We start from the raw sequence: 17,631 nt of genomic DNA, 5'->3' as shown, positions 1-17,631 counted from the left end.
CTTGTCCATGAAATCACTCTGAATCAAAAATGCTAAAAATGCATTTTTAGGACTGTGTTCTACCTCGGTATGTGAAATGAGATAACCTACCCTATACTGTTGAAATGGAATTAAAAAGCATTATTCCTTCCAACTCCTTTTTTCAAGCTACCCATATTACAAGGATCCCTTGTGAAAAAGACAAGTTTGAGGATAAAATAACTCTTTCTTTAGGTAAGATAATACACTTTTTCATGGTCATGATGAACTCCACCATATCCTCATTTTAAAACACCCTTTTAGGAAGAAGTTTATAATTTTCATGGCAATTTTAGGTATTTCCATGGTGGGACAACCAGATGCAAGCATGCCTATTGGATATCACTGGCATCTTTTCCCTGAACACTGACACCATGAAATCCCTGACTGAACCTACAGTGGCTCTCAACCATATGGTACTCATGAAAGTCAGGAAGGGTGAAAACATGATAGCGGAAAGGCGTGGAATTGAATGAATTTACAGCAAAGATTAGAAGCAAATAGACCAGTCATGCCCAGCAGGAGGTGTAATCAGAAGGGAAACAGAACAGCATATCATTAATTAACAATTTACCATTCTTCTATGTAATTTTCAACTTTTTTGGAAGGGGAGACAATCACTTAATTATAGTGATTATTACGTACAGAGTATGCAACTGAGATTTTAAAGATCATAAAACCTTTTTGCCTGTGAAAAGGGCTTTGATGCTATGCTTAACCTTTCTTTAACCTTATCTTCATTTTCTTGTCTTTCAATCCCTAGTGACTTCTGATAAATCAATAGAAATCAAAGGGGAAAGAAAAAACCAACAAGGCCTATTTTTCTTCTTAGTTATCAACAGATCTAAAGGTCAGTCAGTCAAGAAAAATCTATATTTAATACTATATTGCTAAAATTAAACCAAATCCAGTTTGAAAACTAATTAAAATTTTATAATTGAAATATTTAGAATTTTAAGGTTTTTTGACACTTCTGTTTCTAACTTGATATATAAACACCACTGGAAATTAACATATTTTCCAGGCTGGACTCAGCTCAACTACAAGGCTCTTGTGGCTGATACTTTTTCTTCAGTGGTTACAGGATAAAAGTTTTGCCAATAACTGGCTTCAGCATGTTTTAAATGAGGAAGGGTCTGTAGAAAACTGTCTGACCTTTCTATCATCCCTACTACAGCCCCTCCAAGTTTCAGTATACTTAGACCAGTGCCTGCAGATTGAACAGATCTGCTGTAGTCATGCAAAAAAGGGGATTTTGACTTCTTCCAGACAGAAATACCAAGAAATACCATTTATTTTTGTTAGGCTTTAGATAATTTTTGCAAAATTCAGGGTGAGCCTCAAGTCATGTCCCAGATGTGCACATCCTTTAAGTTAGTACCATGCAAAAGCTATATGAGGATTTTGCCTCCTGTCTAGATAGAAGTACATTCATCTTTATTTCCCTGTGCATACCTTCTTTTGGACTGAAATTTACTCATGGGTAATCTAGAAAATGATTCTTTAATGTCATGGATAGTCTTCACTGTGTTATTTCTGTGTCAGCAGTTTTAAAAGAAGTTTTACAAACTTCAAGAAGAAAGTGGAAATTAAGAGTTTGAAAACTGACAAACATTTATCAAAAGGAAAAAAAGAAAAAAAGAAAAAATAGTTACTTTGTATTTCCAGCCCAGCAGGACAAAGGAATGACTGTTCAGAACTAAAGGATGGCCTTCAGTTGTTTGCACAGGTAAAAATATGTTTTGGACAAAAAAACACCTATTGTAAAGGAGCAGCATGCTAACACACAAATGTAAACAGAAATATATATATTGACTTTACTAAATAATTTAAACATTAGATTATTATTATTAATAATTATTATATTATTATATTATTATTAATTTATTTAATTATTTAATTAATTAAATAACTAAATTATTAAAGTCCATAGTAATGATGATTTTTGGAGGGGAGGGAGTATTTTTATCTGTACTGTACATAAACAGCACAGAACTCTAAATAACTCCCCAAGGTCATCAGATACAAAGATACTGAAAAACAAGGAATATGCATTTATTTGGTAAATTCTTTCTATTCAGCTTTTAAATAAGTTGGCACTCTGAAAGACAATAATTTGTAGGGAGTAAAGAACTGTAAATTTTCCTTTTGAAGTAGTAAGGAAGTTGAACAAATGAGGAATACAGGCAAAACCAAGCCCTGAATGTCACAATTACTCTCAATTGTAAATGGGCTCACAAATGAAATCCATCCATGGTTAAAAGGTTCATTCACTAAAGTTAAGATTTTCAGACATAGGGGTGGTTTGACTTCACTTCTTTTGATGTCAATAACTAAAACTTACCAGAAAGTTACAGTAATTTCAAAATCTTGAGCCTTATATGTACTTACTAATTAATTTCTAAGAAATGGGGTACTATTAATAAATAAGTTATATATATATAGTAAATGAAGTACTTAACTGGTGAAAAGCCACTGTTGTTTAGATCATATTAATACATATTTGGGAGCATTAAGGTACCTCAACTGGTTTTTAACATTGAAAAATTAAAGACTTGTTCAATTCTAAAAAGAATGTTGAATTGTAAAAAAAAAAAAAAAAAAAAAAAAAAAAAATAATGAGACAGAGAAGCATAAAGAGCTTTGAGGATTCTGGATAAAGCTTTTGAAAATCCCAGATTGTCATTTCCCTAAATAAACTGATACTGGGACAAAGCTGCCTCCTTCTCTGAAGGTTTTTAATTATTTTATTTATTTTCCGATTATCCCAATAAAATTCTTCTAGTCTAACACATTCAGTGATATTTTCTCCTGTGATTATATTCCTTGGAAACCATGCTGCTTCTCATTTTCCTCCTGCACTGGAATACTCCTGAGTGGTGCCCAGGGATTTCTTGGTCTCTACATTTCATGCATTAGCCCACTCAGATGGAGACTGTTTAGTTTGCAGCACATAGGTGGGAATGGCTGCACAGTGTCTTACATTACTAGGAACCAGCTGTATCATGTTCCCAGCTGGCATTTACTTTAGAGTAGGGTAGCAGTAACCAACTCTAATGAGCAACTGTTAATAATGAAAAAAATGTTTGCAGGTGAATGGAACAAGGAATGTATACTGGAAAAATATCAGAACAATTTAATGAACTGTTTATTTTCATTTTGCTTTAGTGTGGGTGTATTTTTTTCACATATTATTGATTTTTTTAGGAGAGAGGGAAAACTGAAGAAGATCCTTTTTACACTGGTAAGAGTTTGTTTCAGCTGAAATATAGAATAGGCCTCCTGGGTACTAATGGCTATTAAAGACTAGAAGTTAATTTTTGCACATTAACCTTCATATTTTGCCCAAATTACTACATTTCACTTACCTAAAATTTACTTCCTAGTTATGGTGTCAAAAACATTCTCTTTCCACACTTTGCAAAATATCTGTTTAGTGTTTCTGATGAATAAGAGAGATAATGCTTCCCTCCTGTATGCAACCATCTAAATTACACTTCTAAATTTTTTGGTGTTTTTTTTTTTTAATTTTCCTGATAGTTACTTTGAATTACTAATTATAACATTGCATTTTAATGAATGCTGGGGAATTCTTTTACATAGCTGCCCTCTTAAATCTTAGATAAATCATGGTCACCCACAGGACAAATACCCTGTCACGTGAAGGGCCAGGAGTAGCTGAGTTACAGCCCAGCCCAGGAGAAGAGAAGCAGCAGTGTATCCATGGCTTTGGTGTGACACTTCTCTGGTTAAGAGGCTGCTCTGGCCTTCATGCCCACACTCCCTGCTTCACTCTTGTGATCCCTGCTTTGGAGAGCAGCTGGACCAAAGCTCTCCATGCAGTCATTGCTTGGCCAGCTCATCCCCTGTTCCTCAACTCTTTTGAGGGGAGGACATTATTTTGCCTTGGGTCATCATTTTACCATAAAGAACAAGGATTTTTTTGCCAAAGAGAAGTTATTTTTAAGCAAAGCACCAGTGGTGAATTTGGCATCCACCCTCTGAAATACATTCTCTGCAATATGCACTCTGCAGAAAAGGGTCAAAGTAAATGCAACATCACAATCAGTAACGTAGCGTGACTGTGAGGCAACTATAAAGAGGGAAAGAAAGAAGGCTGCTGGTGTTCAGGAGACAGGAATGCTAATTTTAGCTTCACCCTGAGTTTTGTGTAAGTGACTGAAGTATAAATTAGTCACCAGCTCTGAATGCTCAATTTGCATCATTTTCTATTGTATTATTACACCCAGTGGCTCTAACTGAGACCTGATTCAAAACAAATGATCATGCTCAGTCTATTATTTATTAGAAGGAAATACACATGGAGTCAAAATTATAGAGGCAGGAAGTGGGCTCAAGAAAGCAAAAATCTTTTAAAGACATGAAATCTAAGCCAAGGGAAGTAAGATAATCATATATATGACGGACAGAGTGGAAAAAAAAAAGGAATGTGGAAAGCTAGACACTGTTGACTTTGTGCAGTTGCATACCGGGTATACCATGTAATACTGGCCTGTCATCATTCTCTTCTTTATTGTATATTAAAATAAATAGTAAAGCTATTCGCTTGAGAGTAGCTCTGCCACAAATTCAAGTTGCTCCAGGCACTAATTTATACACTGGCCTCTTACACACACTCCTTTTTCCCTTTTTGTTTGTACAGGGTACAAGTTGGAGCAAGATGCAGATGTCTTTCCTGTTTTTCCTGTTAAAAAGTGTGTGTCCCCAGGTTAGTTCATCACCTGGGATCATTATGGGCCTCTAAGATCAGGAAATGAGGCACACTTAGGACTAAATTTTTGTTGCTGTCTATTTTGAATAGCTTAATTTTTAAATACAATGTAAATAGAATAAGGGCAAACGGTAGGCAAGGCCTTAGGCAAACAATACGGACAAAAGCCTGAAAAAGCCAATGTATCTCGTTATCTGTCATTTCCTGAAGACTTCTGAGAAGAGAATCTCCAATTTTCTGAAACTATTGTTGGATTTGAAGTTGTAATAAATTACCAGAAAATTACATGGAAGGACGTTAAAGATAAGGTGGCTACACCTAGGCAGAGGAGTTGAGAAAGAAGAATCTGTGTCCCCTTATTTAGTCTCACAAAACATCTTTTTACTTTAGTTTTGAAGTAATAACAACAAACGTATTTAATTTAATTAGATAAGTTAAATCAATTAGAAAAATTCAATCAATTGCATTAGTTCAATTAGATTGACACAGTCCAGTTGCTCCATATTTACATATTTCATGAAATGAAGTATTACCAATTCAAAAACACTTAATTTATTTAAATATTTTCCTTCTGGTCAGGAATTTAATTTTATTTACTGTCAGATGGACAGATTCTTCAGCTGAAACATCACCTTAGGGCCCAGACCTGTGGCTGTTCATTGATCTCCAGCTCCCACACAAGGTAAAGCTGGGTGACAGACATTCCTTGGCAGAAAAACTGATGTAAGGAGTTATTGATTCCTGCTCCAACTTAGCTCTCAGTTGTGCTTGTGTGACCGCCAGTGTGGCCAGCCTGGGAACCAGGTGATTAAAATGCCTCCACCAAGATGTGAGGAAGAAAAACACTTAGCAGAATCAAGGTCCTGCAAGGATATAAAGCAGCTCTTGTGATACCTGAATCTTGGTTTACACCCCAGGACACTTGGCTCACCTATATTAAAAGTAAACCAGAATTACCTTAACCTGGAAATAAATTGCATAAAACAAATGCCTATCATAAGGTGCTGCAAGGAGGAAAAAAAAGCAGAAAACTGGCAAATTATTTACAGAGAATGCACATCTTGTTGAACTTGTGTCACCTACCTACTAAAAGTGAAGCTGTCAGCAGTTTGGGATCATAAGGGCTTTTCCCCCGCCCATTTTCAAAATGTGACTCTTCCATTCTAAAAATGTTGTCCTGTGAAGCAAAAAAAAAAAAAAAAAAAGAAGGAAAAAGCATCATTATTTGATGAAAGAACACTAAGAAGTAATTTGAACTAAAAAGAGTGCAATGTATGTGAGTCATAGTGGGGTTTGTGGCTTCAGGGAAGTCAAATTGCACTGGGTGAGGGTCTGGTAAAAACACCCATCTCCTGATCAATATGTGCTGAATGCTGGTCAAAGGCAAAAATACACATAAACAGCTTCTGTCTCTTCTGTTCCACTGCACATATCATTTATTTTCATATTAATTTTCATGGGTTCACTAAATTATTTTTACTTTCACTGAGAATACATCTGAGTAATAGTAACTGAAGAACAGGAATTTGAAACTTCTATCTGAGAAAAAGATAAAATCTATTTTTTACTATTATTTTCTGAAATGTGCCACCACTTTAAATTAGTACATATTAATATGCTAAATTCTGCTTTTCCTAGCCTGCATATTAGTGACTTACTATTTTATATACATCCTCAAATTCAATTTCAACTGCCTCAGGAAAGCATTATTATTTATTATTATTATTATTATTATTATTATTATTATTATTATTACTACTACCACTACTACTACTATTCAGTACCTTGCAATGAAACTTTAAAAATATGCAGGCAGAGGGCAAATCATAGGGGAATATAAACTAAGATTAAATAGGGCCTCAGTAAACATCAAGTGAAATGAAGGTAAATAAATCCAAACCAATGGGCTTTTCAGTGCATTAATTACTTTAATTTTAACTGGGGGACCAAGTCTGCCAATCAATTTGAATAGTATATTTATCTTACGTTTTGCTCTGAGGATAAAACCAGAAGAATAGATGCTTTTTGAACAGAAGTCTTCAACATCCACAGAGCACTTGTGAAGACCTCAGCAAAACCTGGGATTTCCATTTCCCACCTGCACTGTGGCTAATTTGCACTGACACCTAATTATGCCAAGGAACCCCAAAGAGAAGAGATCAACCTCCACCTTGGAAGCATCATCCTCCTTGGCACCCTTGCCTTCCCTATACTGCTCATCCATACTGAAGCCAGGCAAGGGAGAGCCAAGTGACCAGGCATTCTTCCAAATGGTGTTATTTTAAACCCACTGTGTCCATGATTCTCTAAGTCACAGGCTACAGATTTTATTACAGGCTTGTTCAATTACATCACACCAGCATATATTTCTATGTACTTATTACATATTTTCAAAAAAAAATGTGAGGTGGATTTCACATTTCCTTCCATTCACTGAAGAAAAAGATGAAGGGAAAATAAACTGTTAGGAGGATAGTCATCCATGGCTTACTGCACTGTAAGATAAAAAGGTTGGACACTGCCTTGTGAAGCTTGATCCCAGAACTCAGACTCAATCTCCTAAAGCATGTTCTTGTACATGTAGCCTGCCTGATTATGTTTATACAGTCATCCTGTATTTGTGCTATTTGACACAGTACTACATTTCTCTCTTTCTTCTTGTCTTTCTTTCTGGCTCAACAACCCAGACACATTCCTTGCTTCTCTCCAGTCTTCTGACTTTGCTCTTTCTAAGCAGAGATGAATAAATAATCAAACAGAAAAACATTTCTGGAATTCTACTCTAGGATCCATATCTAGATCTTGAATAATAAATAAAAGTAGTAAATTGATGAGAATGCTAAACCTCAACTGCAAGAATAGAAGATGGCACTAATGCTACAAGCTATTATTGAAAAATGTTATTATCAATCTACATTTTCTTGGCATTTCTTCTTAGTAGATGACAAGTGCTCAACCAGCACACCAAGGGATATCTGATAAGGCTACAGAGTCAGTGGCATGACAGTTAAAGCAGAATATATTCCCAAAATAATCCCATGTGTCATTGTAAGACAAATAGGAAACAGATGTGGAAAGTGATTTGGTGTAGGAGGATCTGATTTTTGACTGTATTCTTCTGTTTTATGTCACTGTAACTCTACTGATATTGGTGTGTAGAAGACAAGAACGAGTGGAGACCCAGGTCAACGTAAGTCAGAGGTGATCAACCCTTCTCTTTGTGCTTCTGGAATAAAAATTTGAAGTAAGATGCCTGAAAGGGAAATCCCACAGTGTTTTCGCATTTCAGTTAAAAAGCAATGAAGAGACACGTACTGTAAGTTTCCAAATTTATGGGTGAGTAATAATGACAATAAATACATCCCTGTTAAGTGCCAAATAAATGTATCATGGATTGTCTGAGGCCCCAAGCAGTTCTGATAAACATGCTGTGGGAAGTTTAACCTGTCACGAACAGGGCAACTTGCCCAAACAGCTTTTTGGGTGCTGAAATCAAACTACCTCTATCCACAAACCAACAGAACATACAGGCAACAGAGGAATAAACTCTTTTCGACATACCACCCACCATTTTAAAAGCCTAGAAAGCAATATGACTTGTCATAGGTATTTGATCACACAAGTCATTTGTCTACAGCATTTCCACCCAAATTTAATCAGTCTGCCTGGAGATAGCAAAGAACAAGGCTCTGCTGAGAGATTTAGGGGGTCATTGGTCTAAGTGAGTGTGGCCCTCCTTTGCACAGTACAGACAAGAGCTGTCAGATGGAAAGAATGCACATTGTTTTCAGAAAAATTCTGATCAGTTAATAATTTTGCTGCTTCTTGAGTTTTGCAGTTAATTGAATACAAAGAATGGTACTGCAGTGAGTCAGCAAATGCCTGAGCCATAGACAGCAAAACCCCCTCTTTATTAAACAAATGCTCAATTTTGCAAAGTTTTATGAGGGCTATTACAGAATCAAGGACAGGAATTCATGACAAAGCAAGATTTCCAGGTGGGAGAAAAGTTTCTAGAAATGCAAAAAGAAAGAAAAAAAATTCAAAGAAAGGCCTTTGTAACTCAACAATTAGTCCAATTTATTGTCTAAACCCTTTCATTAGTTTCACTGGCAGCCCAAAAGGACATTACAATGTACTTCAATTTTTTTTTTAAATTTCCTTGTAGCTAAAAACCTTGCTGTAGCATGTTTTATGGGTTATTAAAGACTAAGTTTATATCTCATTGATGCTTCTGTATAATCCATAGTAAAACTACTGAAAATGAGTTTCTTTAGGTCTTGAAATTCCACAAGCCTATAAAGACAAGTGACTGCTGGCTCATGGCATGACACGAATTGTTTCACCTAGTAAATGCCTTGCAGAGTAGGAGATAATGCTTCTGGCTCCTTAAAACATATGTTTTCCTGTAGCAGATAGTGTGATAGATGGTAAGATTTAGACAAAAAGGACTACAGTTCAGTCCTGGAAATGAAAGAAAAAAAATTTGTGATTCCCGATGATCTGCCACTTCCAGGCTCCACAGACTCGCTTGCAAGCAGGTGAAACACGACTGAAACAATGTGTCACATCACAACACTGAGTGGTGACAAGACATTGCTATCTGACTAGACATTTCACATCTTGTTATTGAATAGCTCCACTCAGCCAGTGAGCCAAAAAAATGTAATGCTATATATACATAAACATAACAACTCTATATCTATTTAAACACACATATACATATATTTATACCCAGTATGATAACTTCTTGAACAATTTTTTTGTATGTCTGCCTGGACCTAGCCCATCTAGTACTGTCTCAACATAACAAAGATAAGGAAGATGAAAACTTAAATTAGCTGTTGTTGGTAAATATACATTTTATTTCCCAGTTTAGTACTACTGCCTTGCAGGTGAACATGTGGCCAGTGAGGAAGCAATACCTACCATCCTAAGCCTGGACAGCACTGACTGCTGAATTTCAGGGGGATTTTTTCCTGAATTTTTTCTGGCAGTTCCCACAGAAATCATCCCAGAACTGCAGAGGCTAATGCAGTGAAACCACTGCTGGTCAATAATGAATAAATACAGTGAAAGCAAATGATCTGAAGAAACTTTGTTGATGGATTGTGTACAGCTACTATGGAGTTACTACTGGTTTAAATTATCAGGCATGGAATGACAGCAGTGAAGCTCCCCAGCCATTCTAGAGCAATGGAATGAACTCATATCCTTACTCTTGTAACCTCCAAACCATAAATAGAAAGGAGCACATCTCCAGGGTATCTTTTAGGGACTAACTGATTTCCACAAGAAACTGCTGAACAAAGAATTGAACATGCAATGCACCAAGAGCTTCAGGAACTATCACAATCTTTGTTTAGTGAAAAGGTAGAGCTGGCCACAGTTGTGAGAATTTTTGATGTTGCTATTCCTCTCACTATTTACACAGACTGTGTTGTGCTATGATGAAGTATTTTCTAAAAAACCCTGATCAACAAAAAAAAAAAACCCAAAAAACTACAAACCCCAAAAGTAACACCCATAATCCAAAACCCCAGAAAAAAGAGCTCCAAAAGATTTTCAGGGTGCTTGGAGTATAAAAATGCATCCATTGTGTACTGGAGAACTTTAAATCGTGGCAATGTCTCTTAACTTAGTAAGAAGTTGCTGGCATGGAAATATTTTGTTCTCTTTATTATTCAATATTGGAAAGTACAAAAGGCAAAGCTCCACTTACCACTCAAGGGAAATACTTTGAGACTTGTTAAGGTTTGGATTTACCTCTTCTACACAGAGGCATTAGTTGGGGTGGCTGAATTTGCTGCCCTGCTCACAGCAGAAGGCTACAGGTTCCTCTGAATGAGGAGTCAGAGCAGCTCAGAACTGCAGTTCCCAAGGGCAAGATCTCATCACTGACCACAGAGGAACCTTCATATGAATTTAGGTCTGATCTAAGAATCTTTCTTAAATGAACACTGCAGAGGCAGCTGATTGGAGACACCTGACTTTGCAACAGAGAAATTTGATGATTTTGCTCTTTGTTTTCTTTTTTTTTCTCATTTTTTTTTCCTCTTTTCTCCTGTCTTCCAATATGCTCCTATCAGTGAATTTTTGATTCGCCTCTTGCCCATACAACTTTCCGTGCACACATTTTATAACTACATCAAGGCTATTTCAGAGAGTCTTTTGAGTAAATTTCACTCTGTGAGAACTGATTTATTTATGAATTATGTTACTTTTCAAGAATAATTTTAAGTGAAACAACTGTGCAGGATATGGCTATGTTGTTATTGTTATTATATTTCCTATTTCACACTTAATCTATTGAGTCATGAAAGCTGTAAAATGTGAGGACTTTGGTTTCAGATTTGGGAATCATGCTGTTACAGAACTTTTAATGAGAAACTTTTATTAAATTTATCCCCATGGAATGCTATATTTTTAAAAAAGTGCAAGTGCAAATAAATATAATGTGAGAAATTATGCAAAAAATACAAATATTAAAACAAATGTAAATGTTGAGGCAAGTGGTAACCATTAGGGAAATAGGTGAAAAGTGACTGGAGCAATAATGCAACTGCTTTAAATCATTAATTATTAGAAGAAAAAAAAAAAAAAAAAAAGAAAATAGAAAATAATAAAAAAAAGAAAAAAGAAACAAAGAAATGAAAAAGAAAAAAGAAATGCATACAGTGGCTTCTGACTTTTAGTCTTCAGGCTCCGTGTACTATAGGGTTTTACCTGCAGACATCTGGAGGACACTGGGCTCTGCAACACCTTTTTTACATTTTGTTTTTCCAACTTGAGGTTTAGTGGAATTGAGTTATGAAAATCAGTTTTAAAATCCTATGGGAAATCACTCTAAGTGACAGATCTTTAGTGAAATGGTGTTCCCAAAGAAAGGACTCCAGCTTCTGTAGGACCTGGAACTGAAACTTTCTGGGGTGGCTGTGCTGTGCTGTGCCAAAGGGCAAAGAGAAGGAACTTTGTTGAGGAGCATTTACCTGCAAAACTATCATGAGATATGAAGATCTGCCCACCTCTCCGTGCCTCCCTCAGGCAGTTTGCTCAGTTTCCTGATCACACCAAGACCTCTCAAACAGTCTCTGCACTGACCTGTGTCCTTCAGACTCAATAAATCTTCATTTCCCTATACTTGTAGATATTTACTGACATTTTGGTGCCTGCAAATCTTAGTTTTGATATCGAGATAAGAGAGCTGTTGTGATGATGACCAGCTCCATGTTTCATTTCTGTAGATTAATGAAAGAAAAACAGGGCTCTTGGTTCACTTTTCTTCTTTTATCCCTCTACATTGCTTCTACTGGAAAGTTCTTCTATCTACTGATCTTCAGAAGATGCCTTAAAATTCAGTAGAGAAAATTCTGGAAAGCACAAGTTTTGACAATCTGACTCCTTAGGCTGAATTTGGACAACTCACCCTCTCAATAACTGTCTTTCAGTCAATTATCAAACACACCACATTGCTTTCTTCTGAAATTAAATCTATCAATATTTATTAATTTACCATACACCTTTGCTAAAAGGAAAATTATTTCTATCTATCTATCTATCTATCTATCTATCTATCTATCTATCTATCTATCTATCCATCCATCCATCCATCCATCCATCCATCCAATTATAATCCAATGAATTTAATTAAATGGAAAACAGCCAACTGGGCTGTTCAGGAACAGCTGGTTTAATCTATTCATTATTCCTAGCTCATGATCAGTAAGTGCTTCTGATTGGGAGAGAAACCAAGTGTCAATGTCAAATAGTGAAGACTTGTTCACACCTGAACATACTAGTCTGCATACTAATATTGGTATTTATATGAATAATAGCCTCTTTCAAATCACTGTGCAACATATGTAAATAAAAGGAGGGCAGGCACAGTCAAGCTGAGCAGCTGTTCAAAAAAGATACATATGTTTGTGATATTTCACTAGCTAAATTCACCAGACTTACCTGACTTTCATGCAACAGCTTTCTGGGTTTGGTTTTGTTTTTCCCTGTTGATGTCATTTACCTATTTGCACCAATTTTAAAGATCTGCCTATTTTGGATAATATGTTCTAATTCTACAACAAATAAATGAGCAGACATGAGTTTCACTGTCATGTCATTATATTGTTTATTGCTTTAGAAATTCTTGCAAGTATGGAGTGATTAGAAAAAGAAAACAACTCAAAACAAACCAAACATGCAGTTAACATAAATGACATGTTAACCTTGACTGATTAGTAAAGACACCAAAAATGTCATCCCAATGGCATACCAGACACTAGATACACCATCAAGGATATTGAACAATTCTCAGAGGACACTGAGAATTAGAATGCCTTTGTATTGCAACTTTCTGGGTTGTCAAGAGTAATACATCACCTAAGATGACTGTCTGGCTCATATAGGATGACCTCTGGAAATATAACCACCATACAATGACTGTCTGTTCTAGTCAAGTTATTAAGTGGTCTGCATATGTAAGAAATAAGATATACAAACCTAAAACCAGTACACGTAACTGAACTACATAACCTAAAAGTCTCCATTCTTTAAGTACTCTTATTCTTACCTCCAGCATATTTTCCATTAAAAACATTTGGAACAGATTCTAATTGCTTTAGCAGATTCTACTATTATGTTAAATATATTATTGGGCCATACTCTATTACATGATTGCACAAGTTTTCTATGGTTATTTTTAGCATTCAAGACCACTTCTTTCCCCCTTTGTCTTCTGGATTTCCTGTATGTTATTAGACTGTGGTGAGGTCAGGCATCAGAGGAAATAACAGCAGTGCTGACTCCTGGACCCAATGTTTTATGAATTACTGAGCATCAGTGATGTAATGGCAATAAATCTAACCCAGCCTCAGTCTTGTGTCCCGTTGTAAATAAATGAAGTTAGCAAAGGTGTTATTTTATTCAAGAGCCTTCCTGATGAGGACAAAAATATTTCCCCCAGGGGACTGTTTGTAAAATTGCTTCTGTAATTAGGGTGCTGTTTAACAAGAGAAGAGTGCTCCAGTTTTCCTGGGGAACTTTCATGTCTGAGTCAAGGATATCTTATTTACAACACAAAAACAACTGCAAATTGGGGAAGCAACATACAGAAAGGACTTAGTAAAGTGGCATTAACATATAAGCATATGGCCAAGATTTTCTAATTTCCCAAGTGATTTTGCACACTCACAAGTTAGGCACCCAATTTAAAACTTGCTCAAGGGCTCTGATTTTCAGCAAATACTTTCTTGGGCAATTTAAAATTCTGATACCTGGAGCTGTTAGTCACTTCTGAAAATGAAGGCATATGTCTGAACTGCTTTTTATCCTATCTGCCTTTTAATTCCCAGGAAGAAGTCGTCTCTAATATGAACACATGACCTAAATTAAAGGCTTCAAAAATCTGACTCTAAATGAGTGACAGAGTAAGGAGCAAGACTAGAAAAATACAATTGATTCCTTCTCCCTAAAATAAGATCTTGTGAGCATACTTTCAGAGAATTTGTGCACGTAACAAAGGGGCATAGAAATACACCACAGCAACTACTGCAACAACTATTAAGCTTTGTTTTTGTCTCTAAAATACTGCAATCTATTTGCAGCATTTCATGCAGAGGTGCCTATGAAGTGTCAGATCTAGACCAGTGTTTGATACTTACTCAGATTTTTAAAATGACATAAAATCTGAAATACAGAAGCTGAAATTCTGACCCTTTGGGCAATTTAGCTTTTCCTCAGGCAAAGCTTAGATCTGAAATCTCTGCAATAAGCACTTCTCTTTCCTCTTTGTTCCCTCCACGTGCTTTCAGTGTTACAGTGCCAAGCCTTTCTGCAGCCTCATTTCATTTTTCTTCATTAGCAAGTAATAATATCGTCAAATTTTAATAACTGGTATTGCATTAGAGAACAATGCATTTGAAAAGGTAACTTGTATTGTGCACATGGAGAAGTAACTTACAGCAGACATAATTATAACCTCTCTCTGTGACAAGTTGCAATTATTCCTCGTGGCACTGTATCTAAGAGCAATGCATTTCTCATACTGTTTTGGGGGGGGATTTATTAAAAAAGTCAAGAATGTTTGATATTCTTTTCCCAGTGCAACAAAAACTTCGCTGACACAGTAACAGATGGATTTAAGTGATTTTGATTCAGGGTGACTGAAAAACGTACATTAAAATTAATTTCTTTATTCACTATCTTTCCTGCTTTTCTAGAACCCAGGGGTCCCCAGAAGGGGAGAGAGTCAGTGACACTGGCAGGAATATTTGTTACATTCATTTGTTATATCTATATCTGTATATTCATAAATAGGAATGCACAGTGTCAGCAGGGCTAATCAGCATCCAAGCAGGTAACTCAATTACTGATATTTGTATCTTTGAGGAAGAAACAAAGCCTTTCATTTAACAGAACTTTGGCTCAAAATCCTGGCTCATTATATGGCATGGTGTGGTGTATTACAGTATAGTTTAGTATGGTTTAGTACAGCATGATATAGATTGCCTTGGTTGGTTAAAACAAACTGACAAACACACCAGCCAGGTTTTCGTTTTTTTTTTCTGTTGTTGTTGTTGTTGTTGTTGTTTTTGTTTTTGTTTTGACAAAGAAAGCTGGCATTCAGATTACTTCATTTTTCACCCCCCCCACCAGCAGATCATAGACATGGTGAGGAGTGGTTGTGGTCATGAACTGAGCTATGCAGGACCTGTGCCTTGTGCAGGGTTAAGCACCACAGCACTGATCACCACAGACTGGTGCCATCCCAGATGTGCTGTGATCCCTGAGAGACCTCCATGGGTACCTTCTCTGGCCCCTCAGCATGGAGCCCACTAAAGTCACAGAAAGATTCCCTTCAAGTTCAGTGAACGCCAGAGGAATCTTTCTCAAATCCCTTGCCATGTTTACATGTTAACTCGAGGTCACGACAAATCCTTCCAAATGACTATGAATTAAAACAGTTGTTCTCCATCACCATCAATTTAAAAGGTTTGAACTGATGAATATACAATTTCTAAACGTGCATCTGTACCACCACCCTTCTGCTTTTTGTCATCATTAAAGTAATGGCAATAAACACTGAGAAGAAAAATCATATGTGTTCTTAATCCACACCAATTACTTGTTTTACAATGCAAGTTTCATTTGCATTTATTCAGATAAATGTTAAGTGTTTAACTGCATTTAGCTGTTTATCCTTGAAATGTATAATTACACACAAACACATACATTCACAAACAAAAATAATAAGACCTGAAATATTAATCATCTCACCTGCTGTGCCAAATCACCCTTTTAATTTGTTATGCACGAGCAAAGGCACCTTTAGACATTGATCTGGGTTCTTTCCTCAGCAATGATTGTGCAACCCCAGTGAAAGCCAAGAGAACTAAAGAACAAAGTCAGCTTTGGAGATTATCAAGAAAAACAAATATCAGCAGAATCCGTTTTTTTTTTCCATATCCACAATATAGTTTTAACTTTTAAATGATTCGGTTGCTTCTTGTCTTAGTTTTACAACTAGACTGTTGCCTTTAATTTAGCCCTGGATCTGGAAATTTTGAACTTAATTGGTAGGTAAAAAACACATGCCTTTGTATTTATTTAATAAAATCTTCTCAGACCATCTGCAAGACAATGCTGCTCAGTTTTCTATCACCTTGGATGTAAACATCTCAAGGGGAAAAGGTGTTTGTGCTGTTTGAGGAGCCTTCTGAACTCTGCTAAGGTTATCTTCTCTTTAGAGATGAAACTTTGTTTACCTCAGATTTGAACACTGATTACAGGCCCCTGAGAAATAGAAGACAGTTTCTGAAACACTGTCAACCATAATTGGTTCCTGAAATGTAAGTCCATTGAAGGGGAAGGACTCAGAGGTATGGTCTTGTAGAAAAAGTGACCACAAACCTGGAAGGTGCTGGAGATGCCTTTTAAGACAAGTTTCACAGGGCCAGAAAGGTCCACTGGGGCCAAACTGCACATTTAGAGATGCACAGAAAATGTGTGGGAATGAAGTGAATCTTTCCCCTTTCCTTTCCTTTTGTATGAAGGCATTAACTCAAATGGAATTTGAAATATAATAGCCCATCTGTCTTCCTGTTTCAGGAGGTGTTAGTGGTAGGAGAGAAGTTAAATTGCAAGATTGGCATTTTATTCTCATATCATATAATATCTATTGATATTCTTATATCAATAACTTAGCATTCTTCCCCAAAACCCACACAGTCCAGGGCACGCTCCTCTCATGTTTCAGTGTTTCTATTCAGCTAGAATAGATCAGAACAACTTGTGCTCTTTATGCAAAACTGTGTTCATGGTTTCCTTCTGTATCTTTTCACAGAAGGCAATTCAAGAAACACTATTACAGTATATATTTTATAGATCAAATTCAAGGTCTTAAAGTCATGATTGCTTTTTAAAATTTTTTTAATTTTTTTTTTTTTTATGAATGATGTCAATGTCTGGTAACAGTCTGAAATAGCAAATTTTACATGCAGAGTTTTTAGAAATGAAATAAAGAACAAAACCAACAGTGACTTTAAGCCTCTTTAAATGTATGGCACTCCTGCATTTTCAGTACTGCATGAAGTTACAGCCCTCTAACTCAGAAAACAGACCCACTGAAGGAAATAAGAAGAGTATTCTCAGTTTTTTTCCAAAATGAGAAACTGGTAGGCAGAAGGTTCAAAATTAAATAAAGGGATGTTCCTCCCATGTTGCAATTTGTAGGGCTTGGGGTGCTGTGGATACTTAAAAGATATATGAGCTCAAGAAATGCCAGTACTAATTTATCAAAACCAAGTCATTGAAAAGCATTAAACACAGAGATTCCACCCCTGGCTCAGGAAATCCCTGAACAACCAGTGCTGGAGCCTGGGAGACGA

General features: G+C 36.2%; 1 protein-coding gene across 1 annotated transcript in view; it reads right to left on the bottom strand.

Annotated features, from left to right (window-relative positions):
• Positions 1–17,631, bottom strand: part of SEMA3A (semaphorin 3A) — a 160,354-nt gene that overhangs the window by 57,988 nt on the left and 84,735 nt on the right. Inside the window, exon 5 of the mRNA XM_033514484.1 lies at positions 5,834–5,927. Coding sequence (XP_033370375.1) covers positions 5,834–5,927 — 94 coding nt within the window. The remainder of the gene's footprint in view (positions 1–5,833; positions 5,928–17,631) is intronic.

Source organism: Parus major, chromosome 1A, assembly GCF_001522545.3.
Source record: "Parus major isolate Abel chromosome 1A, Parus_major1.1, whole genome shotgun sequence".
NCBI classification, from domain to species: domain Eukaryota; kingdom Metazoa; phylum Chordata; class Aves; order Passeriformes; family Paridae; genus Parus; species Parus major.
The sequence above is the reverse complement of the archived record's forward strand: the minus strand, read 5'-3'. Positions and strand labels throughout refer to the sequence as shown.